The 22,139-nt window shown below is 41.2% G+C and overlaps 1 protein-coding gene across 1 annotated transcript in view; it reads left to right on the top strand.

The window, feature by feature from the left end:
* Positions 1-1,856: 1,856 nt before the first annotated feature.
* Positions 1,857-22,139, top strand: part of KIF2A (kinesin family member 2A) — a 52,309-nt gene continuing 32,026 nt past the window's right edge. Inside the window, exons 1-4 of the mRNA XM_079330397.1 lie at positions 1,857-2,118; positions 14,402-14,518; positions 14,560-14,900; positions 15,075-15,291. Coding sequence (XP_079186523.1) covers positions 2,055-2,118; positions 14,402-14,518; positions 14,560-14,900; positions 15,075-15,291 — 739 coding nt within the window. The 5' untranslated portion in view covers positions 1,857-2,054. The remainder of the gene's footprint in view (positions 2,119-14,401; positions 14,519-14,559; positions 14,901-15,074; positions 15,292-22,139) is intronic.

Genomic DNA, 22,139 nt, shown 5'->3' with positions numbered 1-22,139 from the left:
AGTAAAAATAGTCACCTCTTTCTGCAATGACAGGAATCAAATAATTTTCCAGAAAAGCCTATATAGTTTACCACTCATACGTTATGGAGACATTTCAACACAGAGCAAATAATATGAAAAATAATTTCAAATTATTTCAAATGAGTTGCTTTTCCATTACTCTGCATCTGACCTGAGAACCTGAATGTTTTTATCTTCAGTACAAAACCATCAGGTTAAATAAAACAACGCAGGTGAGCACAAAGGGTCTCACAACCGCTGTCCATTGGGTCACAACACAGTGGGCTTTAGACACAGCAATTTTCTATCCTGGCCACAATTCAGGTCTGTAACTTTCCTTGAAGGTTCAATGACAAAAATATTGTTTCGCAGGCAATAAAAGTTTCTAAGCTTATTGATTAAAACACAGGAGCTCATTAGACAAGGTAAGTTCCTGAGAGCAGACAGTATTTATGATAAGCTCCAGAGCAGCTTAGCTCAGGTGCTAATAAGCATTTCTGAGACCGTAGTGTGGTGGGGGAAAGCTGGACCACCACAGCTGCTACTCTACATGTAGGAAGGTTGTAGGAACTGGGAGCCCTGATTTCTTGACTGTGACTTTCCAGGTATCACAATGATTTCAGTAGAAAACTGACAGTAGAAGCAGAGAGGTGAGGGAAGGAGAGTGGCAGGCTGGCTGGGAGGGCACAGCTCTCAGCGATGTGGCAGCTGTCATTCCATATACCCAGCTGATGTGTGGATTGGGGGATTATTTTTACTAGACTAGTTTTTGCTTGGCAAGTAATTAGGGAATTTGTTGTGATCTGCCCAAGGTTACCAGAAGCTGTGCAGGAAGGACAATTTTAAACCAGTGGCAGACTTATCATGTCAGGAACCACCCTCAGAGGAGAAACCCAAGGGGCAACGTGCAACACAATGGCCTGCCTGGGATGAAGAAGTCACAACAGGAAATGTGGAACACAAATCGTGTTTTATTTTTATTTAAGCTGTATAAAGACACAGGGCACGAGGCAAAGGTCATAGAATCACAGGATGTTAAGGGGTTGGAATGGACCTTAAAGAATATCTGGTTCCAAACCTTCTTCCACTGGGGAGAGACACATCCCACAAGAGCAAGCTGCTCCAGGCCTCATTCAAGGAGGCCTAGCTCAGCACCTGGGATGGGACATCACCCGCAGCCTCCCTGGCAACTGCTGCAGTGCCTCACCACTCTCACAAAGAATTTCATTCTAACATCCTAAACTTCCCCTCTTTCAATTTGTACCCATTACTCTTTGTCCTATCACTATAGTTCGTGAGAAAGAGTCCTTCTCTGGGTTCCCAGCAGGCTCCCAAGATGGATGGATGCTGCTGATGGGATGACCTTCACAGATTAATGAAATATTCTTGAGTTAGAATAGATCCACAAGGATTATCTATCCAAATGTGATCTCTGCACAGCACATCCCCAGGAACCACACCATGTGCCTTCCTTGCACACAGGAGCTGCAGGCAGGCTGGGGAGCAGGACTGCCCCTAAGCTGCTCTACTGAGCACATGGGAGCCGCATGAGCAGGCAGCAGGTAGATAAAGCTATTACATTAACGCTCCGGAGCAGCCCGGCCACCATCTGGTGCCGCAGGGAGCGCGCCTGTGTGTGTGTGTGTGTGTGTGCGCGCCCGTGTGCGAGGCCGGGGCAGCGCCTCAGGGCGATGCCGCCACTGCGGGTGGCCGGGCCCGGCCCCGCCCGCGCCCCCTGCGCGCGCCCGCGGCGAGGGGCGGGGCCCGGGGCGGGGCGCGCGGCCTGCGACCGCGCGGCTCCCCCGCCCCCTCCCGCCAGCCGGTGTCGCCGTGACGCCGCGGCGGCCGCGCAGGCGCAGAAGTGCCAGCGGCGCCTGTTGTATCCGGCCGGCGCCTTTTCTCCGCTCCCCGCCTCCCCCTCTCCGGCCGTTCGTCGCGCCCGCCCGAAGCCGCCGCCGCCTCTGCCGTGCACGACCTCCCCTCCCTCCCCTCCTTCCCCGCGGTGTGCCCGGCCGGCAGCGCCTCCGATCTCCCCCGGTGCGCCCCATGAAGCGATGGCAGCGGCCAACTTCGGCAAGATCCAGATAGGGATCTACGTGGAGATCAAGCGCAGCGATGGTGAGCGGGCCGGGGGGGGGCGGCGGCCGCGGACACCCTCCCCCCCGCTCCCCGCATCCCGGCCGGGCGGTGCCGCGCGCGCGGGGCGCGGGCGGGGCCGCGCGCGCCGAGGCCCATTGTGTGCGCGGGGCCGGGGCGGGGCCGCGCGCGGCGCGCGCTGCGGTTGTCAGGGGAGCGCGGGCGGGGCCGGGGGGGACCCGAGGGGACCCGGGGGTGCGGCGGGCACCGAGACGGGCGGGGCGGCCTTGGGTGGGCGCGGGGGGCGTTCCGGGCGTGGGTCGGTGGGAAGGGAGCCGGGGAGCTTTCGGCAGCGAGGGAGGAGGGCCTTCGGGGAGGGGATGAGGTGATGGAGAGAGGGAGGGAGGGAGGGAGGGAGGAAAGGCCTTTCCTTTGAAAGGGGTAACTTCTTATGTGCACCGGTGCTCTGAAAAATGACACAACGGTAATGCCCTGACAGGAATGCCTTTGGACATTTCCATCACTTGGCAGAAAGCATGATATTATTGTTTCAGATGTTCTTTGTGATTAAAATGTAGGAAGAGTGCTTGCTGTTTATGCCCGTGAGTTGTAATTTCTCTGTTGGGGATCCAGTGTTTCTCGTCTTGCCCAGCTTCTCTCTATGGGAGGATGTGTGATGCTGTCTGAAAATACATGTGAACCAAAAAGCTGTGTGTGACAGGTTTAGGGTGCTAGCTCTTCATATTTGTCTCTGGACATATTCAAAGCCCACCAGGACGTGTTCTTGTGTAATCTGCTCTAGGTGACCCTGCTTGGCAGAAGGGTTGGGCTGGATGATCTTCAGTGGTCCCTTCCAATATCAGCTGGCGTGTTAGGAGACAACTGACATGGGAGGTTGACTTAATCAATGGCAGGTCACTCACGACTTCAGCTCTTGCATTTGAGTGGGAATATGTAATCTGTTCTCAGCCTCTGTGAGGTCTTTGGAACCTTCTAAACAGGGGTGAGGTTCTGCTGGGATTTTCCGGAAAGGTTTTGTTGTTATTGTTGTTGCTGCTGGGTTTTTTTTTTTTTTGTTGTTTGTTTGTTTTTTTGTTTTGTTTTGTTTTGTTTTTTTTCTTTTTTGTCTCCCCTGGGATTCAGAGGGTTGCTAAAGAGTAAACAGATGGCAAGAGAGGGAAAAGGGATGTGGAGGTCCAAAGCTCTGAAGCTGTCATGGTTCTGTCATGAGACAGGAAAAAAGCCACCAACAAGCCTTATGCAGCTTTTCTTTCTTGTGTTCTGTGCTGCAATTCAACCCTACAATAAAATAATGGTTGGTGTTGGCTGAACACAATTGCACCCAAACCCTCAATTTGTGCCAAATGCCTTGCCTGCCATGTGAAGAATCTGATCAGTCTGGCAATTATTTGCATAATTTCTTTGGATCTCTTGTCTGGGATTTCAGAAAGCTTCACAGTAGCAACTTATAAAACTTTTTCTGATGTCTATGGGAACTCCTAAGAAATATTACTGTTTGGTTTGTATGCCTTTGGAAATCATGCTTTGCTGCTCTTGTTTTTCACTCTGTAGGATTCTACACACTTCTTAATATCAGAAGATGTTTTGGTAACTCTCAAATATAACAATACTTATTTTCATTACTATTAGTGACTTATATATTTTGCTGTATCACTGAAAAAGGTCATGCAGCACATTAAGTATAGCTAACTGTCATTCTCTTACCATTAAACTGTAGGAGAAACTATAGGTATGTGGAAGCGAGCATTTTGAGGGAGATATGGAAAAACAGCCAGCAGATTGGATTGCCTCATAAAAGGTAGTTTTCTAACCTTAGCGGTTCCACAGCAGTGAAAATTGGTCTTGTTGCTGCTAACAAGGTGAGGGTTTTGCTGCTTGTCCCTCTGTCAGCTGAGTTGTTCTTACAGACTCGCTCCCATCCAGTGTGTCTAATGATTTTTTTCTTCTAATTATTTAATGTATTAATTGATTATTTGATTAACTAAACACAGTAGAAAACTTTTGGATGTGCTAGTTTTCTGCACAATTAGTGTGTTCCCGTAGCTCACAGAGGGATTTATGACCCCATCAGTATCAGTATGTAGGAAATATACATAGTCATAGTCAGGATGACAAAGTCTTTACATGTGATCTTCTGGATCTGCTCTCCCCAGAGCTGTATCCTAGGAAGAATCAGGGTTGTCTATCAAATCAGCTGCTATTGGCCGAGAAAACACCATTCAAATGGTTTAGGAAACTTTTGGAGAGAGGAGTGTGTTCATATGGGCTTTTCTTTTTACATATTGTCTTGTCTGTAGTGAGTAGTTTCTTAAAACTAAATATTGTTTTGAGGGGTAGATATAGCAATTCTTTAAGTTTTTCTTATTTACCTGTTTATTTGCTGAATCCAGGGAAGAATTGTTTTACATCATTAGTGGGATCAGTGGAAAAATGTGTGGGTTTTGTCATCTATCTGCCATCTATTTTTTTTTCTGAATAGAGAGTTTTATTGATTCCAGAGACCTATTTTTCTGTAAGTAAAGAAGGCTAAAATAAATGCATTTTTTTGGTGAATCATGATTGTTACAAGTAAGACCAGAACATTCTGGAAAAAATAAGTCCCATATTCTGTCATTTTGACAAGTTCTAATTAGCCTGAAGTGAAAGATTTATTGTAGGACTGAATAGAAAATGAATGTTGTACAAAAGAAAGGCATTGTTAGAAATCATAGCCAAAAACACATGATAACCAGTTTGGATATACCCCTGCATTTTCAAAGACTGATGTTGCACACCTTGCTGTTTTTCCTCAGTGGGTAAACATCCTTATAACTGTTACCTACAGCTGCAGATAGTATTTCCAGTTACAACTGGAATAACTAGTTATGTTTATGTATTGTAAGAGATACTAAGTGGTCACCTAGTTCAGGTTTTTAGAATAACTTCTGATACTGAAATTTACTGCTTGGTTTAATTTATGCATGTTGCTTGAAATATGACTTGGTAGTCTGTCTTGGAAATGGGAAAGAATTACTTTGTTTTAGGTTGCAATTTGCTAAGAACGGACTGCATTTTCACATTTGAAAAGTGTGCCTTAGCACATGGAAGCTTAGGGCAGTTGGTAGGAAATCAGAAGGTACTTGGCAGACTCAGGGTAATGGTCCTGTCCAGAAGATGTCCCTTGTTGAGGTCTAAAGATAGGCATTTTTCTATTGATGAGTTCCATTTACACAAATGGCTATAGCCTGCTGTTTTATGTTTGAACTTATACCTGGATCTACACTTTCTGTGCGTTATCCTATTAATGATGACAAAGAACTGGTTAAGTATGTAGAAAAAACCTTTATTTTTTCTTCAAATGCAGTCTTTTCTTGAAACCAGACAAATGACTTCTGCCCTGCAGTGCTTTAGTAGGTTGGTTAATTCTTTTCTTTTTCCGTCCATTTGCTCCTCAGACTTTTCTTGTTCTCTCTGCATATCCGAAATACTACCTAGAAAGGCAGAGAAATTAATTATATATTTGCTCATTTTGAGAGTGCTTTGAGAGAGATGGAGAGGCAAATACATTTCTGACCTCACTGTGTCAGAAATAATGTACAGGCATGGGGAGAAGGGACACTTGTGATTAGGAGACTGACTTAAGATTTGACTGAACTTTTAGGAAAGGAAAAATGCTGAATTTTTAAGGATTAGCCATGAAATGGTGTAAAAAAGAAAGTTCATGACTTTATGCCCATATTTTTTGTAATACAAAAATAGGAGACCTGTCAGTGTTTGAAAAGGAAAACTTGAAATTGTTAAAAGAAGAAAGCACTTGGTACAGTTATCACATAGAGCTTGTTACCAGAAGAGATTGAATCTAGAAGCATAGCAGAATTTTAAGAAGGATGGTAGGAATATCCAGTTTTACAATAAAAAATGAAAAAATACACCAGCAAATGTTAGCAGTTTCTGTTCTTCCTGAGTGTGTAGATTAAATAACCTTTTACTGATGTGAGGTTGGAAGAAATCTTGCCCATGGCAGTAATGTTTTTAATTGCCTACTTAAGAATCTTCTCCGTTTGTGTCTGGAGCAGCTGGAACCCAGTCATGGTAGAGGATAATCCATTCAGTCCAAAAGCCTATGGGGAGCTCCTCTGTCCTTAGTCTTGCTAAAACATTTGGTAACTGTTTCCACCTTCAGACACAAATGAGACTACATTTTAGCAACAGTCAGGGCTAAACTTTCCTTCTTTAAAACCCAACTTCTGTGAAACTAATGTTTCTCAGAGTTGAGAGGTCGATAGCATCCTCTGTGTTGAGTAATCTTGTATCTTCATGTACAACTCCCAGTCGCAAGAATGATTTTATGGCAGGAGAGAAGATTTAATTATGCTATAAAATTTCTGTTCAGGTTTGGGTACTCACCCTATTTTACAAGCTCTTGAGGATAGATTTAAATGGTAATGTGTTTTTACTCTTTCCTTTGGTGACATACATCTATTTGTTCTCTATGATTACGGTTTTTGTTACCACATTTAAATCATTTGACTCAATTACCTAATCCCTATGTAAGCTGTACACATACAATGTGCCTTTGTGCTTCCATAATAGCCAGAAGACACCCATGGTTTCAAGTCTGCTGTTGCTGGTCCAGCTAATAGGTCCAACATTTAGGGTTATCCGATGTAGGTTCTCATGGTAACATCCAAAGTTTCTGGGGATTGTTCCCTCAGAAAAATTGGCCAGGAGGATATGTTCAATTTTCTGTCTCCTTTTGGAATCACTATGCATTCAGCTTTCATTAGGCCATTAATTTTCATTGTTACTAACAGATTCTCAGATATTTATGTAGGCCTTCTGTATTTTTTGGAAATATCTTTTTCGCAAGATGAATAACAAGAGCTGAGTCCTATTCTTCCGAGAATCTTCTTGTCTTTGTTCCATAATTGTGTTTATTACAGCATTATTTGCTAGCAGTAATGTCTTTAGAGCTGTACCTGGCAACTAAGATCACACAGCTTGTATTGCATGTTTTCCTCCAGTAATCTGTTATGGGTGAATCTGTTCTTTGTTTCTATTTAATAGGTAAATTACTGTTCTTTCCACTCGTGCTCTGTGATGGCCTGTGGCCTGAGCCTAGTGTTGCTTGTCTTTTCTTCTTACAGCTTTATAAATAGAAGACTTCGCTGTGGTGCTATGGCACTGAGCATCACTTTTCCCCTTGTCAAGGTGGGCCAGGACAATAGATCATGGGGAAGAAGTCATCCTTGACTGAAGAGTGATGTCTTGTGGAAGTATCTCTGTTTGCTATAGGAGATAAACTAACCTTTTGAGTTTTTTTTTCCCATATATCCACTTACTGTGGAAGAAGGTAGAGAAATGAGAGTGAAGTATTTACCAGGTGACCTCTTTTCTTGGAGCACAAAATCTGTAACATATGTATTGTGTTGACTTGTGAAGTGTGCTGCTGTGGTTTTTTGGGTTTGGGGGTTTTTTGTGCTTGAGGAATAAGTAGCAGCGTGTGGAGTAAAATGACCACATTGCTCTGTTACTGTTTAGATTCCTCCTTTGTAAACATTTACTTCTTAAATCATAAAGTGGGATTTTTTTTCCCCAACTTCTTCCTTTTTTATTTTTTTGGGTTAACCTGTCTTCCTCACCAGGATTTGGGATCAGGAGGAGAATGCTGTGTCAACCCATGGTGACCACTAAAGTGTGTTCCTTATAGTTGTTCACATTATGTGTATTCCATAGAGGAAAATAATTTAATTATTTTTGGTACATTAGAGGTTTATGTTAACTTCAGAATTAAATTAAATTTGTAATGTGATACAAGAAGTAAGATGTGGAAGCTTACAGTAAGGACTACTAAACAGTCTTTACATTGTCCAATAGTGAGCATTTATACAAAATATAATACATGGTCAGACATGATGGTGTGTCACTGTCTGAGGGTCTCTTTAGGTGTGAGACCTCCTCAGAAGGGACATGCAGGTAGTTTGGGATTCAGGGCTTTCCTGAAGTCACCGATGAGAAACTGCTCGAGATGACCTTCTGCTGTTTCAAGGCTGTTTATTTTATCTTATCTGTGAAGTGTCCCAGCCAGGCTGACACAGGTCTGCTCTACAAAGCGACCATGACAGAAGTGCCATGTGGGAGGCAGAGCCCTATCTTTTATACTCTAGACTGCATCTTCAATATTTACAATTACTTTCCAATACCATGCAGTCTCATTGCAATGTTCAGTTCTTTCCCCATCCAATCTGTGGTTCCCAAAATGCAACCCCAACATGGATGACTTGAAGGAGAAGGAGGAAGAACCCCACCACACCCCAAATCCTCCATCTTGACCACATGGCCCTTAATATAAACAATCAAAAAAACCTGCTTATTCTACACCCTAACACTCTAATTTATTCTTTACTTATCTTCAGGGCTTGCATCTCTTCCCTCAGTGTTGGTAGATTTTCCCAAGGAGCTAAATCCAGCCCCTGAGGCTCTTGGGCATCACTTGGGGGTCTCAGAGGGGTTTGGCAGGGGCGTCCTTGCATCCCCAGAGGAGCCAAGGAGGTACCCTGGACTGCCGCAATGGTGTTTCTGATTTAAAAGAGAGGAGTTTTTAAGATGACGTTGGATTTTAAGAGTCAATTTCTCATTATGTCTCTTGTAGCATAGATAATATTTAGAGGTGTATATGCTTTCAGTGTTTATTTCCAGATGTAGGATAGAAGATTTTTGCAATACATTTTCTCTTACATCTCTTCATCTATTTCAAAAGCACAAAAAAGCTTTCAGATATATGAACAGCTCTTTTTCTTTGCTTGAAATCTTGTGTGGGTTTTCCAGATTTGCGACTCATGTCTTTTCGGAAGTCTTTTTTTTATTTTTGAAGATCCTTCTAACAACATTTTAAAACATTTGCTTGTAGTTGTATATTCCAAACCTTTAGGTTTTTTTGTGACTTAGTATTTGGGGTTTTATTGAAATTGTTCTCAGTAATGGATTGAATTCAGACATAAAACCAGATATTCCTAGCTGTAGTGTTTGGAACAATTTTTCTTGGGTTTGGGCAGATGTTTCCTTGTGACTGTTAGACAATTTCATAATTAAATTAGCTACAGTTAGTTTTGACTACTAGGATGTTTAACTTTAGACTGCTTTTCTATGCCTGCTGCATTGGAGTTGGCTTTTAGGTAGATGTCTTGTAGGGAAATGAGGAAGGGCACAAAAATAAAACTATGATTTAAATATGTCATTTGGGTAGAGGTTGTTTAAAACTGCTATTAGCTGTATCCTCAAACCCATTCGTATTGTGTATATATGGATACATGTGCTGTTTCCTTTTCCTTCCCCTAGTTCCTTTCCTAAAAACATTTACATTTTTGTATTGGGTACAATTTGTGGGTACAATTTTTAAAAAATTTCATATAAAGAATTAAACAGTCTCTATTTTCTTTGCGTTCCAAATATATACATATATATATATATATGGGTGATTGGCATGATTTTCCTACACGTTTGGCTTATGTAAAAGGATCCTTTGAATTCTGTATTAAGTGTTTAGCCATTAGATGGTGTTGCCTATGTGTGGTAACCTGGAAACACGCTTTGTTCATATCCCCAAAAGGTATCATGGAACTTTCACATACCATTGATTTAGTAGAAGTCAGTGAATTCATCTATCATTGTTAAAGCTTTCCTGATGTGGAGCCCCCCCCCGTGGAGATAGAGCAGGGGGCTTGATGTTGGTCTCTTGTGCCACTCTTCTCTGTGCCTGGTAATTGCTCTGGGGAAATGGTGCAGCTGCAGGTAGTAGTTCCCAGGGAGGGTGTTACAAACATGGCATTGCTATTTCCTCATTAAAAAGTGTTCTGCAAAGCTAGTTTTGCTGCATTTGAATTTGGTCATTACAAAGTATATAAAACTAGGTCTTGCATTTGTTAGACAAAAGGCAATAAAACTGTGTGTAAAAGTGCTTTAGATTTGTCTTTCTTGGATAAGAGTATGAATTTATTGGGCTATACTTACTTTTTTTTTTTTTTTAATGTGGGTAGTGCATAGAACCATTTACATGAACAGCACATGCCTGGAAGACTTGTGATAACTCTACTATTACTGTCTAAATTCAGTTGTTTCCTGTTGCTAGGAGTCCAAGTTAATTTTGGAATTGCTGAAAAGGAGTAGGTAGCAGCTCTTAAACACAACTCTTTAAAAATGTGTTTAACCAAAACTTTTAATGATGGTTTTCAAAAATGTTAAGTTATCAGTTAGATTTAAGTATGCCACTTGATCAGTTTTTTCCTTTTGTCTTTTTTTTTTTTAATTGAATCTTGTTTAGCAACCTTGGATCTGATTTTGACTCTTGAAAGGTGAATGAGGGATTTTGTTGCTTTGAGGGCTTGAATGTAGTAGTATAGTTTTTTATTTTGCTTTGTTCAAACAAATATGCTTTCACAGTAGCTTAGTTTTTATTTAGTGGCACTTCTTGTTCCATCAGGCATAAGCTGCTTTTGGGTTTCCCAGGCTTGCAGCATTTTCTGCTACTGATGTAACACTAGCACAGTGTAAAACTAATTGGCCAATTCCAATCAGTAACAAAGTGACTTGTGGATAACAAGAAGTCTTTTACTTTGATTTCATTTTTAGGACTATGTGGTAATTCTGTTCACCTACTGGAATGTTATTTACTTTCAAGTTGTCAAAAATTTTGTTGAAGCTTTGCCAGATTTTCTAAGTTTGCTGTTCTCTAGGATCTCACCAGGCACTCACAGGTTTGTGTAATCCCAGGTATGAGAGGTGTGTTTTTAGTATTTTTTGTTAATTACAGAACTTCTGTTAATTACAGAATTATTTAGGAATTGCCTTCAGTGGGCAGTACACTGGATGTGTGGGTGGAGGGAGGTGGACTGTGGGCTTTGGCTAAAACTTTAGAAGCGCACTGTCCCACATACTTATGCCTTTGCAGTTTGGCTCTAGAAATTTTGCTGCACAGGGCTGCACATTTTACAGTCATTAAAATGTATTACTTTTACTCTCTGACTAAACTGCATGTGGATTTTGAGGAGTATTTCCAGTTGATCTGTAAAAATGTTTGCACAACTGATCTGTAGAAGTTTCATCTGTAGAGATGCAGGAACGCATAGTGATGTGCTAATGAGGATCTCTGGCTCTAGGAAGAGGGCTGTGGAAGTAAATTCAGCTTGAAAAGCACAGGAACACTTAGGTTTTTGAATACTCAACATTTCTAATTCTACAGTGGGTTATGTTTTCTTCTGTATTTTTATGAGTTGAACTTCAATGTAAATTTTGGCATTTTAGTACAATAGGAATTCAGGTGGTGATGAATAATGTCAATATTTTGATGACAACCAGATGATTTTTAAGTTATGATAAGCTTTCATCTAAGAAGAATTAAAATACTACTTAAAGTTTTCTTGTTGGTTTGAATTTTCAGAACCTTATTAATCTAAAATACACGTTTTAAACTTGTGTGAGAGTGAAGTCTTCTCACTTTCAGACTGGAGCAATTGTTGTCATCTGTACAATGAATTACCTAACAGTACATGTTCTTACTAGATATAATTTTGTGAAGTAAAGGGAAAAAAAAGGTCCAGCAAACAACTGTTTGATGGGATGGGTGATGAAAAGCAAAGAGTACCATTTGAAAATATCTGTTGAAGGTCCTGTTAAAAATTTTCCGAGGGTGCCAGAAGCTATTGTTTTTAGGCAGGTATGGTCAGCTTCAGAGAAAGTAGAGAAAATCATCAAAAGGAGATCTCTGCCATGTATTCAAACAACAAACAAAATGAGAAAGGAGAGAAGGAAAACTGGACAAGTCACATCTATTCTTTGCAGATGATGCCAAACTATTTTAATCCACCACAATCTTAAATCCTGTTATTAAACAAATTTCAACAACCACTGAACCCAAATGCTATTTGAAAGACTGTTTAGATTTAATACCAGCCAGCAACTATGTACCACTGATCTGTTTGCTCTGTCCACACACCTTCACCCTTGGTGGGATGAGGACAATTAGGGTGAAAAAAAAATTAAGACCTGTAGGTTGAAAAAAGTACAGTTTAATGATTGAAGAATAATAGTAGTAGTAGTAGTGGTGGTGGTGGTGGTAAAAACAGTAACATAATTGTAATGGAGAGAGAGGCAACAAAAGGAGAGAGAGAAATAAATGATGAAAAAGGCAAGTGATGCACAGAACAAGGTCTCACCACCTGCTGACCAATATCCAGCCTGTTCCCATGCAGTGAATTGAACCCTCCCAGCCACCTTGCTCCAGTTTATATACTCAGCGTGACATTTTAGGTGTGGAGTGACGGGATCATAGAATGATTTGGGTTGAAAAGGACCCAAAAAATTATCCACCACCACCACCTCATCATTCCTGCTAGGGGTCTTTCACTAGATCTGATTGCTCAGTGGCTTATCCAGTGCCTTTGAAAGCTTCCAATGATGGGGCATTCATGGCTTCTCTCAACAACCATTTGCAGTGCCCACCCTCACAACAAAGAATTTTTTCTGAATATCCAGCCTAAACCTACTGTCTATGAGTTGGAGGCTGTTACCCTAGTCCTATGCCTACATGCTATTATAAAAATATAAGCTATCCCTTTAGCTAGTTGAGATCAACTGTCCTGGTTATGCTTCCTCCCAGGCTTTTGTGCACCTAGTCACTGGCAGAGCATGGAGCACTAAAATGTCCTTATTTTGGGATAAACAGTAACTAGCAACTACTAAAGCATAAGTGTATTATCAACGTTTTTCTTTTACTGTGTCAAAACCACAGCAACACTGACTGCTAGGAAGAAAGATAACTATCCCAGTCAGTGCTGTACCAGGACGTACTCGAGCTGAATTCAAGTTTGTGTACACATCAGAAATGGAACAAAATTTATACTGAACACAGAGGACCTGGATCTGCAAAAGTATATGAAGAAATATTCTGTGAGTAACTTTGAGAAGCAGTTTTAGAAGTTTACAGAAGCTGCCTGCTATATTGTTCTTATGGTCTCCAAAGAACTGCTGACTAAATGCAGAAAAATATGTCAAATTATATTCAGTTTTACAAAACTATATATATATATAAAAAAAGGATACTAAACTATTCCTGCAATGTGTTTACAAGTTATGAACTCATGGGACGGGTAGAAGTGTTGTTACCAGGAATTGAATGGAAATCTTTACGCATTGTCAGTAAAAGAAAAATTTGCTAGAGGAGAGAAAATATGATCCTGTTATTCATTGATGTCCTCATTTGAATAAAGTTTGCATCTCTGACTGCTTAATCTTTCTTAAATTTGAGAACTGGAGGGGGTTGGTATAGGCTATGGAGGGACCAGCATGTGCTGGAAAGCCTCGCAGGAATTTTGAAAATGGGTAGATTGTTATTGTTAAATTTTGGGGTTTTTTTACACTTTAGATGGGATATTCCTGTGTGAATATGTGAGAAAATTTTTACTTTATAAAAGGTGAATGAAAATTTTTTAATTCTTTCCTTTATAAGACTTCATAAAATTTGAGAAAGTTGGTTTTTTTTTAAAATCTTCTGAAGTATTTTTGCTTTTTGGCGGTATTCATCAGTCTCCCTACTACTTGCGATTCTTCCAGTAAGCTCACCATTTCAATATGAAGTACACTAGTGAATCAGATGTGGTTCATCTAGCCCAGCAACTAGAGGCTATTTGGGGGAAGCAAATCAGCCTTGTCTCTTTCCAAAATATTTTGTCGTCCCCTACTATCCAGAATTATGTCTAGAATGTTAAATGTACAACTTTGCCTGGTCCTATCCATTTATAGATATGTTGCCTGTGAATTTATTGAATACAATTGTGACCAGACTTACACTGCCTGCCTCTTGCAGACACAAGATTGAGAAGTTCCCTGCTTTCTGTATACAGAAAACATACATTGCTGCTTTTATCTGTCTGTAACCTAGGCCTTAAGAGATCACTCCTATATTTAGCATTGCAGAATTTTGTCAATAATACTTTTCACTCATTTTGTCCTTTATGGTTGTAAAGTGCAACCATATCCACCCTCAGTGCTCTCCTTAAAAGTGAGCAGTCTTTACCTGCTTAATATCCTCGTTCTCTGTTTTCTTAGTTGTCCTCTTAACCTCCTCTAATTCCACTATATCTTTTTTGAGGGATATGAGAGTACTTGAGATGTGGATGTACCAAAGTTTTATTTATAGTTTGAAAAGGATACTTACTTATAAGTTGCAACAGGCTTTTTTGTCATTGGAGGTGCATGTTTAGCAATAATATAGACGTAATTAAGATTTGTTTTCTCTGGATATGTTATCTTTCCTTTAACATTTGTCTAGGATTAAAACACAGGTGTCTGCTAAGGAAAGCAGGAACCTCCCTTGGAATGCAGAATATGGACCCCTACCCTGTGAATTATTGTACCTTTGAAATGAGGGTCTTTCGGGCGAAGGGATGAGGAAAGCAGTCCCAGCTCCTCCCGTGTGTGTGTGCCAAGGCCGGCACACGAGCCCAGCGCGCCCCAGGCCCGGCGCCTCCCCCGGCTGCAGTTCCGCTCCCGGCCGGCGGGGGCGCTGCCGGCTCCCGGCCGGGCGGGGCTGCCGCGACTCCCGGCCGGCAGGGGGCGCCTCACGGCTCATGGCGGGCGGCGCCGAGGGGAAGGGGCTTCCTTCACAAACCCCGGGGCCGGCCGGACCCGGTGCCCCTCCGATAGCGAAAGGAGCTGCAGCAGGAACGTCGGAGCGGCGGCTGGAACTGCAGGGCGGACTCACCCAGGGCAGCGAGCAAGAGGCAGCCGAAACTCCCCAGATTAGCTGGAGCCACAGGGCATCCCGGCAGGCGAGGGGCGTGTGGCTGCAGGGCACTTGAAAACCCGGAGCAGTGGCGGGGGAACCGGACAGGGGCAGCCCGGCTCCGAGCACGGAGAGGCTCCCTGGCAGGGGAGAGGGGCTCGGGGATCCCGGGATTTGCCCTGAGGCCCTCCAGCGAATGGCAAAGGATCCTTTTTCTTAGTGCGGCAGGGTGCCAGTGAGGTCCCAGTTCAGTGGCTGCTCTCACCAGCAAAGACTCACGAACACAAGAAGCAGGGCAGGGCTGGGCTCCAATGGCAGCAGCAGCAGCAGCGAGTTCCCCCCAAGCAGCAGCATCCACCATCCTGGTCCAAGGCCGAGAGAAGAGGAAGTCGATCTGGGAACTGTGCCTGGTCCCTTTTCCCCAGCCCAATTCTCAGGTAGCTCTGCCTCTCCGAGAGAAACCCCTCAGCCCCCACAGTAAAGCCAGCTGCACTCCTGCATCTGAGTAGTTTCTTTTGTCTCTCTAAAGTACCGATCATTATTGTTTCTTAACAACAAAAATAGGAGAAAATTCCCTAAGAGAAAGAAAACAAAAAGAAGAAACCCCAACAATGTTGAAGCTCATCTGCCACTTTTTTCTTTGCTCCCATATTTTTGGGATGACTCTCCAGCTACCCAAAAAGCTGTCTTGTCAAAGGATCAGATGGCAAATTCAGTGTAATATAGTGTTACTAAACACGAGGCTCAAAATGTTCTGTAAGTTTGTAGCTAATGTTTTGAAAGACCTGTATAATAAAAGAAAACATGCTTTTCTTTCCCTAAACCTTACTTCATTGGTACTTGCTTGCATGCAATCTTCTTGTACAGAGGATTAAAATATTTCACAATTTGCAGTGTTTTGGCTATGAGTTTATCTTATATCTCATTTTAGTCTAGTGTCCTGGTACTGTGATAATTCTTGGTGCTCATGTGCTAGTTCACTTCCATGCTCCCATCTGGAGTGAACCAGATGATCTGCCTCCTACAGCAAGCCTGAACTCCTGTGTCTGGTTCTTGAGGAGAGAATGCATCATTTTGTCTGTCACTGCTTGGACAGTCCTTTATTTTAGTAGTCATCGTAATTTCATATTCTTGTGTGTGTAAGTGGGCATGCAGCATGTGCACCTCTTCATGCTCTTAAAGGTGTCATAGTGGGAGATTGCAATGCAGTTTTCTCATTTTTGTGTAGATTAAGGTGAATTAAGGTCTTGGTACTCTAGATGTGCCATTTGGGACCACATGTGCATCTGTAACAAGAATTCAGTTCATATAGAAAATGGACTTTGGACACACATCTTCTGATCATCATTTACTTCCTTTTGCTGTGCTTAAGTTGATGCAGAATTCCTTTTGGATGACGTGTGACTGGGGAGTACGTTCAGGATAGGTGCATGATGCACTCTGGCAGAGTGTATCCAGGCTGTGGGGCTAGACCCAGTCGTGTACAAATGGCTGATGCCAAGCACCACCAGCTTTGCTCTGCGGACCTCTCTGTGCTTGTTGCAGCAGTGTGCTACTTGCTACCACAGACACAGCTGAGGGACCTGAGCCGAGCACTAAAGTGGTGTGCATCTGAGCAATATGACATGAAATATGACATTCCAGGGCAGTTGTGAACATGATCCAACCCCATACCAGTTGTTTTAAGGTTTCTGTCCATAGCACAGTCTGAAAGAAAGGCACAGAACGGATTCTCAGGACATTTTCTCTTACATCCTGGTACTGTCCGATGTTTGAGGATGAAGATGTTGATCATGGTTATGCCATGGTTCAGTAAGACCATGACACAGTCTACCTTTTCAGCAAATGCTGGATCCTCGTCTGAGTTCTTCCCTTCTCCATCACAAAGAGAAAGACTGTTGTGGTATTCCAATGGCAAAACCAGCATAAGTGAATAAAAATATTTTAGGCCATGAAGCAACTGGCCTTTAATATCAGTTTCAGAGGAAATTACAGCTCATCCTGCTTGATCTTGCACTAAAATAAATGGAAAAATTACAAATCTAATAGAATCATTCTAGGAATGTACAGTACCTTGACTAAAAATGGTAGTAAACAGTGGAGGACAGAATACTGAAGTGGTTTTAGACTCTGTGTCCCAAACTAGTGTGATAGAGATGAAGCAGGTTAACATGATGTTGAATCCTGAACCTGAGTGTGGAGTGACCTGATACTGGCCCTTGCCAGGGCATTAGGGTAGGAGAGGTTTTGTGCAACACTGCCAGCATTGACCACTTTGTGAACGTAAGCCCTAAATTTGTCTGATTTAATAAACTGTTTAGTAGAGTATGAAAAATTTTTCAGATGAAGTTTTAACACAAGAAAGGTAATGTGCTTAGGACAGGTGATGATGGTATACCTAATAATTTTAAACTAATCTTTGAGATTGGCTGGCTAGTTTTTTCTATCCATTAAAGTCATTAATTCCTGATCATAACAGAAAGTAACATTGCTTTTGTGAAGCTTCATTACTTCATTAGAGTGTGATTATTATCTATCTGGAGATGTATGTTGTGATGTAAGATTAAGAGGTGTGGAGCAAAACAACTGGGGTAAAAGTGGCACAAAGTGAACATGGTATAGCTATAGATTAGGAAATCATAAACTGTAAATGACAGGCATAAACCCTTCATATTCTAGCTAGTCACAAAGTAAGTGTGGATAGGGTGAAGTGCCCAGAGGAAGAATAAGTGCTGTTTCAGAATTACTGTTATTTGGCAATGAGTGCTCCTGTAGAAGGTGATCTGGAGCTTCTCTGGGATATTTCATCTCTTGGTTGATGATGTTGGAAAAGCGGATACTCTTAAAAGACTGAAACAGGCAGAGATAGTGCTTGTACCAGGTGTGTTTGTACAATCCATAAAAGAGAGCATAGAGTACTAAATGACTGTGAACACATGAAATCTTTAAAAAAGTTTGTATATATGACATCAAAATGCTAGCTTTCAAACATTTGAAAGTGAAATGTTTTCAGTTTATTGAAAATTTTCTAGTGGACTTAGGACAGCATGTATTATATATGACTTGAAGCTGCTTCCTTCCAAACACCTTTTCTGGGGATAAGTTAGTAAATTGAGAGCACACCCACTCTTAAGAATGATAGGATGACTGGCATGGTACAGGTGGGACAACTTTATGGTAAATATCAAGATACCAGTGCATCTGTTGGCATCATAATGAGACGCTTTGTTATGAATTCAGCTGCTTTAGTAACAGGTATACTCTTCCTCTCTTGACATTGGCACCTCCAGAGGCAATATGTAGTGTAAACTTCCTGATGCTGCCATGGTGAGATGCTATTGAAGACCTTTTGTGAAGCCAGTAGTATGACTGCCGTTGATTTCACTGGCAGTTGAAGTTCTGAAAGGAAATAAAGATGAGATGTTTTAAGTAGAGGTTTTTAATGAACAATAATGCCCTTTGAAATGTGTTTAAAAAGGATATTAACAACCCCACCCCCAAAAGGGACTGGACCTGCTATGAAGTGAAATAAAAAGCAATGTTCCTCTTACTAGGGAAACCACAGAAAACTTGTTTTGAATGCAAAGGGAAATTTTAGACATCAGCCTGCAAAATGAAACATCAGCAGAAAAACCCACCAAATCACAGCTTGACAAGACTGGAGATGGAAAATTATTAGAGAAGCCATTAGAAAATCATGACAGGAATGTGGGGATGAAGCTGCTTCAGTATGGACAGCTAACACGTTCTTCTAGGCTGAGCACAGTGAGTTGTGATTTAGTGGTTCAGAGTGGAGGGGCTTGTTGGTATTGGATGGATGGGGGATCAAAAAGTCACTTACATCCTGTTTGCTGTATGAGGAACTTTAAATGTACTATTTGTACTTTGAAGCTAAATGTTATACACAGCTCAGTGACATGTCTGTGTGTTGTTTATTTTTCCCCTTCTCATTTCTTTGTGGACTGTCAGTAATATCTGTGAACTCTGTTTTTCTGAAGAGCTATGTTTGATTGATACTTGCACTGAAATTACCTACATATGTAGCTTGGGACATTTCTGAGTTTGGTAGCTTTTTATGTAAAGGCAGGAGCAGATTAAGTTGGATGTTAATTTAAAACTAGAACATACAGGCAAAAGTGGGAAACTTGTTTTGGATAGTATTACTTTCGGTTCTAAAAATCCCTGTCTGTTACATTGTAGATGTTTACAGACATGATAAGATGTGGTTGTAACATATGCGTCGCATGAAGGACTTGAGTACTGCTGTGATGATTTAGGTAGTACAGCAAAATGAGTTGGTAGCAGCTAGGCATCATTCATAAAAATAAATATTAAAATACATATTTAATTAGATTATTTTTTTTTAGTATTTAAGAACTTGCTTTAGAAATATTGTAGGGACTGTTCATGTTTAATGTCCATTTGATATTGTGTAACACTGTAACTAAGCTAGGCTGGCAAAGCCTTCTCTATTGAAATAAATTTGTATGATTAAGTAAAACAAAAGTGGTGTAAAAGTAGCAGATAAAATGAAAATAAAATTCTGTATCTACTGGTTTATGAATAAATTAAACTTTGAAACAAAACAAAATCAAATACATCTGGTATTGTGGAGAAAGTAACATCAATCAGCAGTAACTGCTAGTTTTTCTTTGAAGGATGAGCATCAGGACTGTCTGTGTAGTGCAGGGAGGGCTACATAATTTGTGAGAATAGGGATGTCCCCATAGTTGAATGGGGGTGTCTGCCCAAGGGCACTGGTGGAGACACCAAGCCAGGAATTCTCTTTCCTTGGGAGTCTTTCCTTACAATTTGATACAGGCATTATTTGGTAAATTTTTTTTTTCCTGCTTGAGCTCTGTGAGAGCAGGAAAGCTCTTCCACCAGAGTTGCCAGGACTGGAACTTGTAGCACAGAAGATAGTTATCTGAACTGCAGTCATTCTGTCTAGTATGTGCTGCTTCTGTATTTGCAGCTTCATGCTTCTCTTAAATGTATTTTTTTAATATATATCTGTAAGTTGGAGTCTGTATTACTTAAAAGAGAATGAAGAAAATTGTACTTTTCACAATTTAATTTTTTACTATGAGTTGACAGAGGGTGAAGGTCAGTCTTGTTCAGGTGTCTCTAGATGAGGTAATATTCACATTAGTCAACTTATTAACATGAATAGGAAAATCATGGCTATTTCACAAATATGTATTATCATCTTTTCAGGCGTGAGTAGCTTCTATTGCAGTGGTCATCCTCAGCAAAACTGTAGTAGGTGTGAAATTGTAGTATAGTTTTATATTCACCTAATCTGCTGATTCCCTTAAAAAAGCTAGGTGGTTGGCTGGTGTTCCACTGCCAGAGCTAGTGTAACACATTTGTGCTCCTGAAGATGTGGTAAGTACAAGGGATGTAATGTGAGCAAGACATGAAGCAATGTTAACACTGCCAGAGCCCGGCCCTGCTGAAAATAATTGCCTGTGTTTGGGCTTCCAAGACTTAAACTGTATGATAGTCATGATGTAACACTGCAGGGTAGGGTCCTCCTGGTGTTTTGGGAGTGGAATGAGAGGATGATAGAAATTATGAGCCTCTTTTCCGTAGCCCAATGCAGAGCCTGAGTTTAAATTTTTAATTAGTATGGCTCAAAGCTATTCCTAAGATTTCATAAAGCTTGTGGATGAGATGTGTGAGTACAATGTTTTTTGGGGTAGACACTCTTCAATTATGAGGAAGGGTGGGGAAGAATGTAGTCCAGCTCTATTTCTTCAGTCACTTGAGAAAATACAGAGGAGTTTGTCACGTCAGCCACAGCTGTAGTCCAGACTGAAATTTCAACAGCAACTCATATTTCACACTGATAACTTATGTTTCTGGAAAATAGTAGGAAGATGAAAGGGCCATGAGTTTATTGCTCTGATTGATCTCTACTTCAAAATCGTGGTGGTTTGGAGAAGCTTGGAAGGTAGAAAATGTTCTCTTTGCTTAGAGGTGAGGATCTAAGTACTCTTGGTATTTGTAGTGAGTTGCTGCTGCTACCTAGGGTAAGGGTTAATTAGAATATTTGATTTAACCCTGGTTATTTGCTTTCACTGCTCTTCCTGTACCTTTTTGTGCACCACTAGCTGCCTTAAAAACTTTTACAATAGATTATATTTATATTGTATGTCTGCAGATCAGATCAGTATACTTGCTTCTGTTTGTCAAATGTTTATCAGATGGCTAGGAAGAACAGGCATGGGGAGCTGATGTTTTTTACTTGATTAGAGTGAGAATACTGTACTGTCTGTGTATTTAATGTAATGATAAAGTGTTGGCATCACACATTTTTCGGTTGTACTGCTGTACTGGCAGCAGTATTTTTCAACACCAGCCAGATGTCATGTGCTGTACAACAAATGTAACATACTTACCAAAATAATTGCTTTTTCAAATAACTTCTCCATTGGTTTTGAGCCCCATAGAATTTTAAATATTGTGAGTTAGAAAGGGCCTGTCAGGATTATCAGTCCAACTTCTGACCCTGAACAGGACAAGAGACATAGCATATGCCTGAGAGTGTTGTCCAAACACATCTTAAACTCCGACAGGCATGGGGCTGTGATGGGGAGCCCTACAGAAATGGAACAACTTCTCAGAAAAAGAAAATGTTGCTTGTGATCTGAATTCTAATCATGTGAGGAGAGGGACTAGAAATTAAGGAAATGCCAAGTGAAGAGTTGCTGTATCAGCTCTACTTCTCTTGGTTTTAAGATGTGTGTCTTGAACTACTTATTATTCTTCAGCTTATTATGCTGGTTTATGTTTACATGAACATGCTTACATTTCAAATTTTGATACCAGCTTTAGAAAGTGCACCAGAAATTAGGGTCATTGCATTGAAGCACGCTCTGCAGATTGGCTCTTACATTTTGGTGTTTGTAGTTTGGTCTTGCTTTATATGCTAGACGAGCTTTATGCCAGCCTAATTGGTAGCTGGCATTCCTGAATTTCCCAGCTGCTGTATTCAGCTGTGTACTAGAAAAAATATAATGGAATACTGTTTCCAAAGAGCAAGAGGCAATTGTAAAGATGTAAATGCTTTATCTGGCACTTCAATAACATGTAAACTTTTAGTAACACAGAATTCTTAGGAGCAGATTGTATGAGTATATTGTCAGTTCAAACACTGTAATGAACATTTTATGTTTAAGCTCAGAGTATTTGGAAGATGGACATAACATTTATTTTTGTTAGGATGTGGGTTTTTGCGGTTTTTTTTCAGCCCTGACTTTCTTGCCCAGGGAAGGGATGA

Source organism: Erithacus rubecula (genome assembly GCF_903797595.1).
Source record: "Erithacus rubecula genome assembly, chromosome: Z".
In the NCBI taxonomy this organism is placed as follows: Eukaryota; Metazoa; Chordata; class Aves; order Passeriformes; family Muscicapidae; genus Erithacus; species Erithacus rubecula.
The sequence above is the reverse complement of the archived record's forward strand: the minus strand, read 5'-3'. Positions and strand labels throughout refer to the sequence as shown.